Genomic DNA, 17,907 nt, shown 5'->3' with positions numbered 1-17,907 from the left:
ATTATTTGTATTCCTCTTCCCTTAACAACGTGATATACACGCCTTTTCATATCGCATAACAGAAAGCAAACACTCTATACAAAAATATGCTTGTAAAAAAAATCCTCCATTTTGTTTTGTTTGATCGTGGTATACGCCCCATTGCGTTGGCACTCGTAAATACAATTGTCAATATCGTCATGACAACATAACATCAACACTCACGAAAAAATTAATCGCAGGTATAGTTGGTCACAGCCTCGGTGCATGGAGACCGCCGTTATTTTACCGCCAATGTAGGCCAACCTGTTTTGGCAACGTGCCATTTGAGCAGACGCCAATTAGTTCAACCATTATTGGTTCACGAATGGTAGCCTATTATGCATGTTTTTGAAATACTTCCAAAATCGCCTCCTTTTATATCTGTCAGCATACCATACTACACTGTAGCCGGTGAATTTCTCTAAAATGGTATTTTTTTGCCGAAACTCGATTCCGTGAGACAGATTTGAAATCACTATTTTTTTTTTTAAGTTATTATTTTGTTCAACAAGAATAACATGCGAACGGCGTATTCGTGGCAAATTTAAGCAGATTAAAGCCACGTATAGGATCCAAAATATACACGTACCTTGAAAAGTACCTACCGATTTAATGTCAGAAGCTTAGTGCTCAAAGTGCAGACAGGAGTGGTAAAATACCATGCGAAAATTATGCTGCCTGATATTGAATCTTTTGGGAGAAAATGATGTTTTCTCTATATATCGGCTCTCACAATTTACGGCAGCCACTGAGCTAAATTTTTATGATATAGTTTTGATGCACCCTATTTAAGATTTTGAACCGTTTGGTTGCTTCAAAACGAAAATAAAAGAAATGCATGCTAAAGACAATGACTCGATAGACCAAGTTGAAATACACGTATATACAAAACCCAGGCGACGTCTGCTCGTTTCATCAATACTCTTATTTCGTCGAAAAGATTGGAAAATCCCCAACACGAGTAACCTCGCCCTTTGACCGCCACAATTAATTAAGTAGTTAATTAGTTAATTCAATTATAATATTCTGCTAAACTTCAGGTAGTCATGAGCTAGTAATCCACGAAACCATCTTCACAAATTCAGCTATATTAATTAGTTAATTCAATTATAATATTCTGATAAACCTCAGGTAGTCATGAGCTAGTAATCCACGAAACCATCTTCACAAATTCAGCTATATTAATTAGTTAATTCAGTTATAATATTCTGATAAACCTCAGGTAGTCATGAGCTAGTAATCCACGAAACCATCTTCACAAATTCAGCTATATTAATTAGTTAATTCAGTTATAATATTCTGATAAACCTCAGGTAGTCATGAGCTAGTAATCCACGAAACCATCTTCACAAATTCAGCTATATTAATTAGTTAATTCGGTTATAATATTCTGATAAACCTCAGGTAGTCATGAGCTAGTAATCCACGAAACCATCTTCACAAATTCAGCTTTATTTATTGCGAGCGGCAATCACTCTTCCTTCCTTGCTATATGCATGCCATATCTTTATGTATAGCAGCCTTCAATATTCAGTGGCTTCATTTTGGCGCGCCGGTTGTACACGTTAGGTGGGAAGGTATTAATATTTCATTAACTTGCAAAGGTTAACCGCCTGGTTTCCATGGCAATTGAAATTGTACTCCCATTTTGTCTGCAATTTCGTTCATTTCAATAAGTTATGAACATGAATATTACCTCGTCTTATACCCTTATCCAGTAGCATAACTCGGGTTAAACTTCTGGGGTGCACCATTTTTTTCAAGAGGGGAACTGAAGGCAACCGATAATATATTGGGGATTTTTTTGGGTGCAACTCTACATTTTAAATGGGGCGTGGGGGTGGGGGCAACCCGGGGGGGGGGACGGACCTTCGCTGGGGAGGGGGGGGGTCACTCCCCCCCCCCCCCACAAAAAAAATCTTCAAAAACTTGTAATAACCCTCTTTTCTGCATAAAGTTTGGTTAAATCTATGCTTTTTTCCTCGATTTTTATTCCTGGCAATTAATTATATCCGCATTCAATTTTTCTCAGCGAGATGTACTGAGTTTTTGATTTTCTGATACTATGTAGTTTCCGTCACAATGTTTATTTGACCTTTCCTGGACTATTTTAGATTTCGAGTTTAATTTCAGTATTCCAATGTCAACAAGCATATGAAACTGCTTGAGGTTGAATATACATAAAATGTTGTTGAATTGAATTGAAACCTGTTGAAACTAAAACAATTTACATACACATCCTGCATGCCCATTGCCCCATAACGTTTTTAAAAATTGCTTGCCCTGACTCCTTCAAAACACATGATGTTTTTCGTGCGGGCTGCAGCTGCAGACCAGTAAAAAGATCCAAATGTTTAATTCATCTCTTGATCTCTTATTAGAGTGTTTTACCCTTGCACTTAATGATTTTTTGTCAACGAAGAGTTCCGGCTCTGGAAGAGTGTATTTGAACCTGTTCATCAGAGAAATTTGTGATGCAATATATTTCGCACTGCATACTTTGCTATGGAGTCGAGGGATCGTTTTCCAAATTGGCGACGGATGGGCTTTAATTTTAGGGTGAACAGTCACCGATTAACTGCTAAACAAAATGGACAAGAAAGTAAAAGATGTAATTCAAGCTTCAATTTGATGTGTCTCGGACATGGGCGTCGCCAGGATTTTTTTCTAGAGGGGGGCAAAACATATTTTTGCCAAAAAAATGCCTGTATTTCTCAACACATTCTCGATTTATCAGTTTTAGGCCCCCCAACCCATTAATTTTACACCACTATGACTTTGCGCATTTTTTTTTTTTTGCTTTTCCGGGGGGGGGGGGCAAGTGCCCCCTTGCCCTTGCGCCCCCCCCCCCTCACGACGCCCATGGTCTCGGACTATTGGAGTTATATTTTTCTCCATTTTCTCCATGTATTAAGTGAGGGTATATATCATGTCTATGAGAATTCATGTACTGCAGGGTCTGCACCCCACAGTGTCACACATTATGAGTGACAGGGCACTGTAATACAACACAGAGCAATGACCCATGGCCATGGGTGTTTTTGACCTCGCACACTGAATGCGCCCGGAATGCAGTCCCGGATCCCAACAAGAACTTCCTCGCGAAGGAGGGTGCAGTACGTGTGATACGTGAAGACCTGAGGAATGCGATGGCTGTTTGCATTTACTGCAGAACCATAGCTTCGCCATTTCGGATGTTTGCTTTTTTGTAATTCGGAAAACAATATGTAAATCTATATTACATGCTGCTTGATGAAATTACGTCCATTCCTTCCTCCATGTTTTAGCACGGAGAAATAAGATTTAAGTCTCGTTAAAAAGAAAAGGAAATGGGAACTTTGCATCCAATAGGCCTACGATCATAATTCGTCGGTACATGAATCAAAATAAGTTAGGTCATTTACTAAACTTTAGTGGTCCTTTTTTCCTCTTATTGTCTCGTCCTCCTACATTATATCATTTTCTTTAGGTTTTCGATTTGATGAAGAAAGGTCGCAACGCAAGAAAGTGATCCAATTTTTTTCTTTATATAAATTATATCAAAGTTGGTCGAATAAATTCGAAATACAAAAATTCGCCAAAATCTAAGAGGTACATGAAAAATAGTTTGGGTTTTTCCCCCAGTGATATAAAACTGCACAGTGAAATAGAAATTCCTGGTGACAAGTAAACATTTCAAATAATTGCCGTTTGAGAGTGTCGTATTCAGTTTCGTTAAAATCAACTTTGCTGAAATCGAAAGCGAAAGTGCATGGCAAAACGCGGGAATCTTCCATTACTTGTTTTGAATGAAAGCAGCGCTTCAACTTTCAAGTTCCCTCATGCACTTTTGCCATGAAAGGGTATTTTTGTAACATCGAATTGCAGCGCCTGTTGAGCGCATCGAGGCCTCCGTGGTTCCAAGCAGCGCTTGTACGGGGTCAAGGTTGTCCATTATTCACTCCACTCTCCAAAAAAACTATACCGGGCCGGTTTCCTTAGCTACCTTTGTTAAAACCGACACCATGCCGACACCAAGCATCCTCCATGCACCAAGTAACCCTGTACACATGTTAGGCCTGCGACCTTGTGTTTGCCCGAGCCCACAAAACAACGCCCTTACTACCGCGTCTAGCTTCAAACAAGGTCGAATAAATTTTCTCTGCAGACGACAGCTTTCACACTGCACGTACATGTACAATCATGTAGCCTATATACATGTACGTCGTGTACAATGAATGCACTGATACCCATGCGAAGCATAGGTCAAACGCTATACAAGGGCAATATATTCCTCTCGTTAATTTCGCATGATTGGATATGCATTAGGATGATGCATACACGATCCAATGTACATGTACATGCATGTTAATCTAAAATGTGGGTTGCAATGTGCACGTGCTTATCTACTTAGACTAGTCAACCGTAAGACCTCTGGCTTTCACAAAAGAAAAAAAAGTGAAACCATTAAACAAAATGGGTAACTATTCCACGGATACAACCCGCAAACTGTACCTTCAAAATATGAAAATCTAATGGCATATTTAGGCCTGTATAATTTCGAGACAAAAGTTGTCACAACTAATTTAACAATTTGTTCAACCATTTCCAACAAGACACACAAGTGCCACTTCTGAATCTGATCGACTTTTAAAAGATGCTGGCATCGTATTATTTTTTTTAATGGTAGTTTTGTAATTTGTATGAAACACTTCTTTTCTGTATTTTTTTTTTTGAAAAACTTCCAAAGATTTTTTTTTCAGGGATGGGCTACGCATTATGGGACATCAATGAACAAAATTAACACTTTGCCAAGTATTTTGACAATTTCAAAAATCGAAAATTGACATTTAATATCTGTCCTTGCTATTTCTAGTGAAATTCTATAGTACTATAGGTTCCATTAAAAAAAGGCTAGTATAGAATGCTAAAAAAAAATTGAATATTCTACTTGTTTAACTTGGTGACAAAAAGACACTACTGACAACACGGTATTTTTACAATAATGTCGATTTTGCACGACTTCCATGACCACATTTTTTCATTATGAGAATTGTTTTTATTTTGTTACAGAAAAAAATTACAATGGATACAGTGAGTATTTCCAGATGCCTTGCCATACCTTTTCACTGACCTCCAGAACTAAGCTTTTGAGAAATGATATATTTTTGTGGAAAATTCGTTATTGTAGCAGACGAAAAAATGTATTCAAAAGTACTGAGCAGTGAACATCAAAAGTAATAATTCTACATCAAATGAAATTGTTTTTCTTCTAACATCAAGCAACTGCATGGAATTATGACAATCACACACGACGACAAACTCAGAAAAAAATGCCCCATCCACCGTAAAAGACAACAAAATCATGAAATATTTTCCCATGTAACTACATTTTGTATTTTCAGCATTTTGTTCAGCCAGTTGTGAAAAGGCCAAGAGCATTCAGCATTGTGACTTCTGTCAGTTTTTTTTTTCAAATTAAATACAGAAATTCTACCAAGTTAGTTGTTGTGCAAGTTAAGTTCATTCTAAAATATAATTCACACACTGGACAGAGCATAGAGCAATGTTCCTTGCTCTATGGATAGAGAAAAGACAAACTAGAACTAAGTTGTTGATACTATGCACCAGTAGTAAAGCCTCTTTGTTAAAGACAGCCTGTACTATTCCAAAAAAGTAATATTTGTTAAATTGTAAGACACTTTTGAAAAAAAAAAATCGAACTGCAGTACTGAAGAAAAAAAAAACATCGAAAATATATTGTTTACAATCAGGAAAATAGAGTATACTTTTTTAGTACAAAGAATAATGCAGGATTTTTTTAAGGCAAATCATTTTAAGTTGTCCATGCATGCCACCATACGTAATAAAGCACTAGCATTCAAAATTCTTACAGAAAAACCCTTACAATAGCAACTCAACTGATTTTTTTTCCTTGTCAGTTTCTAAAAAGCTACAGAGTATATGTACCACCTTACCAAAATTCACAATTATGTGAAATTGGTCTATTTTATTTTCTTTTACGTCTAAAAGCACATCAAACATGGTTAAACATTATTTGATTTCAAATGTTTTTATGTATTCTGGGACTGTACCACTCAAATTATTTCAATACAATATTTTTACAAGACAAGAGGAGAAATCCTGGTACCGGGCTTGGGGTCAAAGGTCACTAGGGGTCATCAGAGCAGAACCAGCATGACAATTAAAACTTCACTTCAAAGCAGTGGAAATTAAATTTGGTTTAGATGGCGACTGACTCACCATCAAAATCCATGCTGTGCATTATAATGTTTTATCTGCCCCATCCCAACCCTATTTCATGCAAAATTGGGGTCTCTGATAAAAAAAGGATGTCCTTCGAAACAGTACAAACAAAACACAAAATCGGCACGGTGCACAAAATGAGTGGTGTGAATGGATTGAGACACATCTGCTTTGTTGCTTGTTTAGGCTGTGGGTAAATCTTCTATGGATGCCAGGCCATTGTGAATAGGCATACTCCAGAACCAGCCCAATACAGTCCATTGTAACACAACACCTGGCTTGCTGCATGCTGAACAAAACAGCGGCTGACCCAGCATGCCGGCTGCCACGCCCAGCCAAATTTTAAAGAAACATTCGTGGGTTTTCTGTGTGGGTTTTCTGTGTGGGTTCAGGGCTCTGGTCAAGAACCCATTGTATGATCCCACAGATTATGTTGAGAAATTTTGCCTGTCCATTTCTCTCTTCAACCTACAAAAAGCCCCACAAAAGGTTGTACAAATTCTGCAACAAAATGATATTGGGAATCTGTCCGGCCCTTTTTTTGCCTCTAAAAAATATAATTTCAGCCACTGAACAGTAGAAAAAAAGGTCAAAAAACTGTAACACACAGCAAGGGTCTGGTTATAAAATTATCAATTGGGTCAGTCTCAACGATTTTACAACTGCAACGCAAACATGTGCTACAGCCTGCTCAGTGGTTTATTGTTTTATGCCAGGTACTCTATTGTGAGAACAATCTAAGTAGATCCAAGAGAGGAATTTGTGAAGGTGTTGCTTTCAAAATATCTTGATAAATTATCAAAAGTTTGAATTTCATTTTACATGTATGTGTTTGACAGAGTAATACAAAAAAAGTAATGGCACTTTCTTTAAACATGTGAAAATTTTTTAAAATGTTACAAAAATCATGAGTTGTTAACTTTTTCGTTTGCAAGTTCTAAATCTACACATTCAGACACGGATACATAATGCATAACTTCTACTTTCAGTTATGCTAGATAAGATGAAGCCAATGATCTTTTTTATATCCTCATCCAGGAAATTGAATCCATCTTTTATCGTGAATTTTGCACACTAATTCCCGAAGGAAGGCTTTCCGTCAATTACTGAGACACTGTTCACTTTGATTTAAAAAAAAAAAAGTCAAAACACCGCATTGGCTTCACTACTCTACTATAACATTTCGATTTTCAAACTGAATTTCTATTACAGCTCAATTATGGATAATTGTTTCACAACTTCACTTAATACAATCCACTTTTTCTTTCCTTTTCATTTTATTGGGGTGAAAAGCCACCTCACCTACGTCAAGACACAAGTACAACTTGATCAGTATGTTTCAAAAACCATCTTTATTACCCTCACATGTTTTAAGTTCCGATTGTGGATTGACGGAATGAATCTTATCGAGATGAAACACGAGGTTTTTACAGGTTGGCAATTGTCAAAAAAAAAGATAGCAAAAGTGTATTGTAACAACAATGTGGGATTATGGAAAGAATGTTGCAACCTGACGCCACTTTTTTTTCTTCAAATATCATCACATTAAAGGTCAGTCAATGCAAAATTTTTGAAAAGACATGAATCTGGGACTGAGAAACATTTCCAATTTTGTTGGAAACTTCTCTTGACTCTCCATAGACTTTTTACACAACCACTGAAGTGGCGTCGGGATACAACATTCTTTGAGAACTGTAACTATTAGCTTTCCATCACAATCCATATTTCTCAAGTTGACTCATAATTGACAGATGATAGATCTATGCATACTGCTGATTCACAGCCCATGGATAAAATGATGTTCGGTCCACAGCTTGTGTGTGTGAGTCATTGCAAAATAATGTTCTTTCCATTTTGAAGGGTGTGGCGTGGCACTAGACTTGCGCAATAGTGAACTCCTTGTTGCGTCAGCGCTGTTTAAGATGTGTTGCCATGGTGATGAAGTTGTCTGGATGAAGTTCTAGAACATCCATTCTGCAATAATCATGGTGTAAGAGTTGAATGGTTGGAGTAATGTGGTAAAACACATCTGGCACTAGTTTGGGGTGGGTGTAGCAATGCCAAAAGCCGATGGGCTCCAAATCAGCTTCAACCGTGGAAATCCAGGTTCATCGTGTGCTCTTGACACTTGAGAGCATTAATTGTCACTGATAATCTGAGCTGCTTGATGTGTGATGAACTTCAGAAAAAGAAGTTGACTCGGTTAAATTTCAATGGTTTCTTCAAAAGTCATAGGGCTGACTCTTGTGCATGTGTTGCTCCACTGTTTCTACGTCACTGTTAAAGCATCTGGCATGCCTGGGGATGTCAGGATGTAAAGTACATTTCATTTTCAAGTCAGAGTCTGAGGATGTAGGCCTAGTTGGTACATTTCCGAACGGGCTGCTTGGGTCATGTAGATCTATCCACGGTCTGTGCCTATGCAGAACTAAGGTTAACTGGTTACAGTACTGTTATTTGTTTGCGGGTTGGAATTATCTGAGAAAGGGAACAAATCCTGAGTGGTGAAAGTTCTGCCATCTATGACCGGGCGATCGACTCTCCAGCCCCAAGAGGAGTTGACACGCCCATTTCTTGGGCCTCCTGAATCAGAGAACATATGCCACAGCAGCAGATCATCAGCAGATCTCCAATCAGGCCGCCTTCGATGCCTTTATTTTCTCTGACTTTACCACGGGTGACGACCAAGGCGTAGATATTTAGTAGCGGCACGAACAGCGACAGACCGCAGAGCAAGCAATCATCGCCCAGCGCTTCGGCCGTCTTGCCGTGGGTGTAGCACGGCACGAAGTACGAGAAAATGCACATCCCGATGTTGTCGAAACAACCGAAAATTCCATGTTGCCACTCACCCATTTTGTCGCTTTTTCTGCTGCGTCTGCCTACTGTCCAAAACAGAAGTCGAGAGAGATTTCTCAAGTCTACTCAGCGAGCAACAACACCTTGGCAAGATCCAAAGAGAAGAGGTCGGCAATTTTGGGCGTGGATAGTTTTCTCGATGACGAAATTTGTTGAAGTAATGAAATGAAGCAGACGACGAAAAAAAATCAAGTTGTTGCGCGCGCCACACTAGACCCTGCGCTGTATTTTTATTCAACGTGAGAACCGCGTGGCCGTACTGAAAGCACTAGCCAATCATCGCCCGCGTACCTGGACAAGAAGGTACACTCGACCAATCAGCACACGCGCTCGATGACGTCGTTGAATAATTATTCCTAATATGGCAATGAATGTCATTCTACCAGCTGGTTTGTGGCCGTTTTCAGAACTTTTGTAGGCCATAATACCATGATTTCTTTTTTTTAATACAAAAATGTTTACGCTTTATTGTGTTACAACAATACTGTGTCGCGTCCTTGATCAATACAGTTGTTCTGTCATAATCCCATATTATCCCCACATCATTTGACAAAATGCGGCGATCCATGTCGATGGGCGAAGCTAGCTAGCTACGCGTACGCGTACGTACGTACGTACGCGCTAAAACTGTGTCGCCAATAATTGTTACTCGCTTTGATTGTTTTCCCCTATTTTTGAGGGGCGAGGGCGCTTATTTTCAAATCAGTTTTTCTCTCTTAAATGTTGGGTTTTTTTTAAACTACGAAACATACTTTCTGGTTGTTGTTTTTTTAAACTACGGTGAACATACTTTCTAAATAACTCAAATACCGATAGGTAAGGTAGGCCTTAATATTTGCAAGCACGAGAGGGCGCTATTATTGAAAGCGAGGAGGAGAATCACGTCGCGTACGCGTACCATACTTAACCAACCAACATTTTGCGCAACTTTCTACTCCTCTTAAAAATGTATGAAAACTATTTAGAATCCCTTTTTGGTTAATTTCATTAGAAAGTGCACTTCTTTAAAACTTTTTTTTTTTAAATCCCATGCTTTTTTCCTGACAACTGAGGGCGCTGTTGCTGTGCCTGTGATGTCATTTCAGGAAGACACTATTCAATTTGGGTTTTCTGTTCAAATTGTGAACCTTAGCTCAATGAAAACATTTTGCGGGAATTGGCCTGCTCACTGGCTTACTGCCATGTACCTATTCAACAATCACCAAAGAAAAGAGCATTTACGACAGCAAAATATTGAAAATTGTATCAACTTTTTGTGCTGAAATAGCTGTAAAATTGAGGTTTCTGCCCGGAATGACATCACAGTTTTGTTCATGAATATGGAAATTCGCATTCAGCATAAAAACAAAAAAGGCATCAAAATAAACGGCAAAACGAAAATTGAAAATGAGGTTCAAAAGGTTAATTTTCGAGGATAGCATTTAAAAAAAATACTAAAATGAGGTTAAAAGGTTCATTTTCGAGGATAGCATTAAAAAAATACATTGCATGATCCCTTTAAGGAATGCCCCCTACAAACACTAAGGGGGGGGGGTTGGCTGGCTCATGATCAGATGGTCAGGGGTTCACATCCAGGCTATTGACCATTATGTTGTGTCCTTGAGCAATCCCCCCCCCCCTTGCCTCTCTCCCGGCACCCAGGAGCCTTTGGGTTCCGGTACCGCCGTTAGCTGGGTAGTAATTACAATCACCAAAGAAAAGAGCATTTACGACAGCAAAATATTGAAAATTGTATCAACTTTTTGTGCTGAAATAGCTGTAAAATTGAGGTTTCTGCCCGGAATGACATCACAGTTTTGTTCATGAATATGGAAATTCGCATTCAGCATAAAAACAAAAAAGGCATCAAAATAAACGGCAAAACGAAAATTGAAAATGAGGTTCAAAAGGTTAATTTTCGAGGATAGCATTTAAAAAAAATACTAAAATGAGGTTAAAAGGTTCATTTTCGAGGATAGCATTAAAAAAATACATTGCATGATCCCTTTAAGGAATGCCCCCTACAAACACTAAGGGGGGGGGGTTGGCTGGCTCATGATCAGATGGTCAGGGGTTCACATCCAGGCTATTGACCATTATGTTGTGTCCTTGAGCAATCCCCCCCCCCCCCCCCCTTGCCTCTCTCCCGGCACCCAGGAGCCTTTGGGTTCCGGTACCGCCGTTAGCTGGGTAGTAATTACAATCACCAAAGAAAAGAGCATTTACGACAGCAAAATATTGAAAATTGTATCAACTTTTTGTGCTGAAATAGCTGTAAAATTGAGGTTTCTGCCCGGAATGACATCACAGTTTTGTTCATGAATATGGAAATTCGCATTCAGCATAAAAACAAAAAAGGCATCAAAATAAACGGCAAAACGAAAATTGAAAATGAGGTTCAAAAGAAAATGAGGTACATTTAATAGGGCAAAAAAGTTGTAACCAGTATTTATGATAAGACATAGGGCCTATAGAATGAAGTTAAAACTGCACATAAAAATTGACCCAAAACTTAACATAAATTAATTTTAATTGAAATAAAGCAACTTATACACGATAAAACATATTAAATTAAAGAAGACTAATCCATACACCAGATGGACAAAAAGGTGACCAAATATTAACATAAATTTTTCAAGTTGACGCAATCTCTAGATACAGGATGAGACATATGAAATGTTTATATACAAAACTTGTAAAACAATGAAAATGTGCGAAGACACATGTACACAAATTTAAACAAGTCAAAAAAAAAGAGAGAAAAAAAAAAGACCAAAAAGAACATTTCATTTCAAGTGAAATGCCAACAACAGTACCGTAATTTTCGGAATATATTAGCCGCGGCTTATACGTTGATTTTGCCCATGAAAATGTTTACCGTGGCTTATGCACAGGGCGGCTTATATGCATGTGTATTTAATGTACTGGTATAAGAAAACATCTGTTGCTGAAATGAATTATCAATTAAAAAAGTCATTAACAAAAACCGTAAGCACGTCCCATGAAAAGGTACTGAGCAGTAAAAAAGTACGGCAGGCCGGCCGGCCATGCGTGAGAGAAAGCTCACGGTCTCTTCGACACTGCTTTCGACCAGTATCGCATCTTTTCTGCTCAAAATAGTGTTTCAAAATGAACCTGTTGCTTTGTCTCGGCAGGTTCAAAAACATTGGCAATGTCTGGAGCAACAGTGAACCCCACTTTGGGCGCGTACATCGCCGACGGAGATGAGCACTGGAATTTGACGATGTTCCCAAATGCCACAACTCCAACGTTTGACGACGCCCCACCCAAATATATCCAGGTATTAACCGTTTTTGAGTCCTGCATAAATTTGTCAGTAGCATCACAGAATCCCCTGCATTTAAATAGGACTAGGAGCCTCACAGTCACAGCCGGTGTTGAGCGTCACAGTTGCCCATTGTATACGCTTTAGCTAGCCGGTACTCATCATGCTTGGTCCCCCCCCCCCCAAGGGTTCACTTATATCCAGCGGTGTGTCCAGCGTTCTCACCATAGGGGGGAAAGTGGGTGGGTGGGGAGAGCAGTTTCTGTAGCATTCGGTCAATTCACCGGTCATCTGGCCTCTGTAAAATCAAAAAGGGATGGTGGGGAGGGGGTTGGGGGAGTTGGGGAGGCTGGACAGCATCTTTCGAAAAAAGCCGCTTGTGAAGTTTTTTATGGGGGGGGGGGGGTGACACTGTCTCAGCACTGTGTCGTTTTTATGGATTTATCAACAAATCAATACAATGTAATACATTGTAATACAGATTACAATGTTATAAGCTGTAGAAGGTCTACAATACAATGCAACACTATGTAATATGTATTTTAATTATGGGTTCAGTTTCTGCAGAGTGTTATATTTGAGAGGAGTCCGGTAGTTTCATATCAGGAATTTGCATGGAACTGGGGCCCTAACATAGGGCTAGGCTTAATTATACTGTAGCCCATTCTTACAAGTCTGCAAACAATGCATAATTGATGCAAAAACAACCCAACCTATGGAGTACCGAAGTGAATACATCCCGCGCACGATTATGTGTGTAAAAGACATTAGCGCGTGATTCAGCCCGTGAACCAACACGCCCGCGTTCTCCATTCGTTTGCACTACATTTCCTGCTAAAATGACGTCACACTTCGGTACCCTATCCTATCCTCAAAGCCTTGTTGTTATTTTCGAAGTAGTTTTTCTAATGTTTTTGTTTTGTAGGACCTGAAACAAGCCAATAAAGTGATAATCACGGCTCTGCTTGCATTCATCATGGTCGCTATGGGGTGTATTGTCACTATCGACGATTTCAAGAGAGTGGTACGTATGCATGTATAGCTAACGGATTGGGGACGGGGAACAATAAAAAATAATGACAAGGAAACTCTAAAACGAAAGAATTACTTTCTTTGGGCCCAGAGCACCAGCCTAATGGCCTCTTGACTGTACCTATCTTGACTGACTGACTGACTGATTGACTGACTTTGACTGTCACTTGTGACTTTGACTGAAAAGAGTCGGGCAGTGCTATCATATAGGATTACCCCGTAACACCAACAAATGGGCTAAATCCGGTCCATTGTGTAAACCAGATGCACAAAACTGTTCATTGAAAAGTCCTTCTGAATCAATTGAATAGAATTGTGTGCGCTCTGGGACCTGCTTTACTTGGCATGCCTTAATTGATTGTCTTATTTGAAGGAAGAATCTTGTTTGTAATCGTTCTATTATCTGCACATCAATGAGTTCCAAAATTCAACCAGATTTTGTCATTGTCCTGTCCATTTATTTATTTATTTTTTTCATTGATGAGTTTGGGGTGTTTTTTTCCCTTCAAATCATTATTTGCGGAATTGGATTCTCGTGTAGTGCCACTGTGCCCAAGTTAAAAAAAAACGTCAAGTGGTTGTATACTGCGTAGTTAAGTTGTAGATTTTAGAGACCCGCAATCTGCTACAGATAAGAGTACACAAGACATGCCTGAAAGTGTAGATTTACCAGGCTTCGAAGTTAGCGGTAGCCCGCTAGCCAAATGCTAGTCAAAACAGCGGCGGGCTAGTCAAACTATTCCTTAAGTAGCTCGGCTGGCAAGTCAACAAATTATTGGGATACGGCAAAGATGAAAGGACAGGAAGAAATAAATCATGAAATTCAGAAATCGAACCTGTACCAATCTGTGTATTATTTTATCAACTGTTTTAAAGGGTTATACTTAAATTATAAGATCGGTTTATTAAAAGCACTGAGAAATTGCCTCAGAATAGATGAGAATTCAGTTGGAAATGGGTAAAAAATGAGTTTTACTTACGACCTATTTTCGTACCTAGGTCTCCTTATTCGATTGCGTCTGTTTTCACATCGCGTACTTGCGTGAGAACGAAAATAATAACGACGCAAAGATTAACCTACCTACATCTGATGGACATATATACTGATGGATGCTAGATTTCGTTTGGATCACGTTTTAATACAGTTCTTATCAACGGTCATTTCAGATTTGATTATATGAAAATAAATTCTTCAAGTTTGTTCAAAAAAATTGTCCGCCACAACATTAGATCGAGTTCCACGGGTCCACGCGGAAGTTTTCGGAAGTGACAGGTCAATTTTTGGCACGATATTTCTCTTTCACGTCATGCAATTTTTCAGTTTCCATACAATTCTGAGGGTGATTTTTTGAGCAATCAATATACCAAAACTAATTTAAAAAACTCTGACTTTTACACGTTAATTTTCCTTTTCGAGGGGCCCTGAAGCGTGCTACCAGGGGTCAACTTTCAGGCTCTATACACGTTTTACATGTATGCACATTGTTGTTTATGAAACAATATAAAAGAAAAACATGTGGGCTAATGAGAATGCCCGCGGGCTAGTTAAGAGTCTGTTTCAGTAGCCCGGCTGGCTAGCCTGGCAATTCTGTTATCAGATTTCATAAAAGCAATTGTGTAAAAAAAACCAGAAGAATATTCTGGTGAAAAACCCACGGAATCAGGTAGAGACTGAAAACCTAATCCACATGTGGCCCTGGCAGGAATCGAACCCGGGTCACAGTGGTGGAAGGCGAGGAAAGTACCGCTGCGCCATCCTGACTCTCCCTGACCTCAGTCCACACAAGCATAATTTTTGAGGGTAAAATAGCATTTCTTGTTGTTCCCCCTTTATTTTTTTAAATGTTTTTTTTTCTTCCTTTAGCTTCGTCGTCCATTCGGTGTTTTAATTGGATTTCTCTCCCAGTTTGTGATTCTCCCTCTGACTGCTTTTGGTTTGGCCCACGCCCTTCAGCTCAAGGCATCCTTTGCATTGGGCTTGTTGGTCGTAGCCACTTGTCCTGGGGGTGTTACCTCCAATCTCTATACCTACTGGACGGAGGGTGATGTATGTCTCAGGTAAAATATGATTCAAATTATTTTTTTTTGGTTTGGACGGCATTAAAGGTAATATACAACATTTGCTTTTGCTGTAATTTTCAGAAATGGATGGATTTGAGGCTTGGTATTTTATAGCAGATGTTGTTACACTGACCTGTTTAAAGTTTTGTGACCGATCACGTGGAAACCAGATGGTCACGTGGTACTTTGACATACGTATATTAAAATTTTGAAGTGGAAATAATAAGAATTAGACTGGAGCCGAGTTTGAACGTGTGATCTCCAGTTTGCAGGTTCAGCTCCCACTTAGGGCGATTTCTTGAACAATTTTCTCTCGCCCCCCTCAGCATCACCATGACGACCATGTCCACGACGCTCGCTATGGGAATGATGCCTCTCAACCTCTTCATCTACAGTCGGTCGTGGACGGGTGAGAGTGCTGTGATACCCTACAGTAACATCGCCATCGCTCTGGTGCTCATTCTGGTGCCCGTGGCTCTGGGCATGCTCGTCAAGTACAAGAAGCCTGCCTGGTGTAAGCTCATCACGCGGGTAAGAGCTCCACAAATCTTGGGCTTGTTGTGTCCAATTTTGTTGAGTCATTGGATAATTATAAACTCCACTCTTAGGAGGCGTGTTTCTTGAGCTGTGGGGCAAGTCCGCGTTTTCTGACTTACTGTCTTTTCGTTTCTTGTAGCTTGGCAGCATCTTTGGTCTGTTGGCCATCTTCGTCAACATCGTCTTGAACGGCATCATCAACCCCTCCATGTTCACCTCTCCCTGGCAGGTCTGGCTGGCGACCTTCCTCCTCCCCTGCCTGGGTTACGCCTTTGGCTACCTCTTCGCGTTCATCGTGCGGCGCCCTCACGTCGAGTGTCGCACCATCTGCTTCGAGACCGGCGCGCAGAACATCGGCCTGGCGCTGGCGCTCGTCTTAATCACCTTCCAAGACAGCGAGTTTCTCAAGGACATCTTCGTCATCCCGTCTCTGATCGGCCCGTTCTTGATCCTCGAGGCGCTGGGATTCGTCATGCTGTATCTGGCTTGGAAGAAGTGGTGCCGTGGTGACAGTGATGAGAACGGAGAGACAAGCAAAGAGGAGCCGATTGAACCAGTGGAAGCCACGTCCATGAAGAAGGTCGAAGAATTTCAAGACAACACAGAACCTAATGAATCACACTTCAATCACATTTGACAGAATTTTACTCAAAAAAATGTGTACAAAAAAATTCAAAAGCGAGAGATGTACAATTTTAATAGTTGGTTTTGCCTTCCAACGGATAATTCTATAAGCACTGTATACTTTGTGGTTTCAGAGAGCTTGTTAGACTATAGTAGCAATTTGACAAGTTGTAAGCTGGAGGTTGTGGGTTTGATTCAAAACCAAGCAAGCTTGTGACTTTTTATTTCGCACAAGCTGGGAATTGATGTGAGCAGGTCATAAGTGATTTACTTTTTACGCAATTTTAACGTTTTGAAAGGAAGTGTAATGTCCGTGACAGAGCCTGTCAATCATGTTATCTAAGGCCCCCCCCCCCCCAAACAAATCTCCAGTTTCTGGTCGCCGTTGCCATGCATGTTGGCAAAATTATAAAATAAAATTTCAATGTAAGATGATGCCCCAAACCACCAAACTCACTGGTTTGACCGGAATCCTGCTGCTGCACAATTTTAACGTGTTTTTAGATGGGGTTACGATCGAGTATACGCTTTATGTGGCCTCTCTGGGCTCCCATATATTTTGCACTAAATTTAGTCGGGCACCATTTGCAGGTTGTGTTGTTATTTTGAAATTGTGCGTCTGGAAGCCAGACTGAGGGAGCAATTGTCGTGTGTCTGGAACCTGTAAACGCCCAACCTCGTCCCCAGGGTGTCGAGCAGTACGCGCCCACCACTACCTGCTCTCTCACCCTGGTATTGGATCATTTGCATGTGCAAGATTTTTGCACACGTATGCAAATGAGGAACAGTCTGGTGCCTGGATATGCGTTACACATTAGCGTTTGTTTTTGTATGCGGTGTCTGGGGTAAAAACAGAGTCAATTCGTAGCAGCGCGAGCACGGCGTGAGTTACGAAAACACGATTTATGAAATCAAACTGTTACGATCTTATCAAGACAACATGCAGTATCATATTTCATATTAATATGAGCAAATTGGAAAGGAAATTATTATTTTCGAGAAGGCGTGGACGAATGATCGTGAAAACACGTACTGCACGTTGTGAATATATAGCACCAAGTACACGATAAAAATCCATTACTAGCCAATTGCGGTATCCAATGAGGATACAGGAAGAAAGTTTCCTATCCAGGGTTTACTATTGGAAACGCGGTTGGAAATAAAGTAAGCACTGGGGACGAGGTTGGTAAACGCCTTTTAATTAATGCGATTATGTAAGGGAGCAGACTAATGACCAGCCTGGCAGCACATGCACGATGTCG

At 40.0% G+C, this 17,907-nt stretch overlaps 2 protein-coding genes across 2 annotated transcripts; one reads left to right on the top strand and one right to left on the bottom strand.

The window, feature by feature from the left end:
* Nucleotides 1-8,787: 8,787 nt before the first annotated feature.
* On the bottom strand, nucleotides 8,788-9,123 carry LOC119736538 (protein PLANT CADMIUM RESISTANCE 2-like). The gene has a single exon (XM_038210551.1). It carries the CDS (start codon nucleotides 9,121-9,123, stop codon nucleotides 8,788-8,790), a length of 336 nt encoding a protein of 111 aa, XP_038066479.1.
* A 3,115-nt stretch (nucleotides 9,124-12,238) lies between these two features.
* Nucleotides 12,239-17,001, top strand: LOC119738690 (ileal sodium/bile acid cotransporter-like). Its single transcript, XM_038213613.1, has 5 exons — nucleotides 12,239-12,406; nucleotides 13,317-13,415; nucleotides 15,288-15,481; nucleotides 15,811-16,015; nucleotides 16,161-17,001. The coding sequence occupies exons 1-5, from the start codon at nucleotides 12,278-12,280 to the stop codon at nucleotides 16,656-16,658; spliced, it is 1,125 nt and encodes a 374-aa protein (XP_038069541.1). The 5' UTR covers nucleotides 12,239-12,277; the 3' UTR covers nucleotides 16,659-17,001.
* Nucleotides 17,002-17,907: the final 906 nt, after the last annotated feature.

This window comes from Patiria miniata, unplaced genomic scaffold (genome assembly GCF_015706575.1).
Source record: "Patiria miniata isolate m_02_andy unplaced genomic scaffold, ASM1570657v1 HiC_scaffold_3, whole genome shotgun sequence".
Lineage (NCBI taxonomy): Eukaryota > Metazoa > Echinodermata > Asteroidea > Valvatida > Asterinidae > Patiria > Patiria miniata.
Note: the sequence above shows the minus strand (reverse complement) of the source record. Positions and strands in the feature narration are given on the sequence as shown.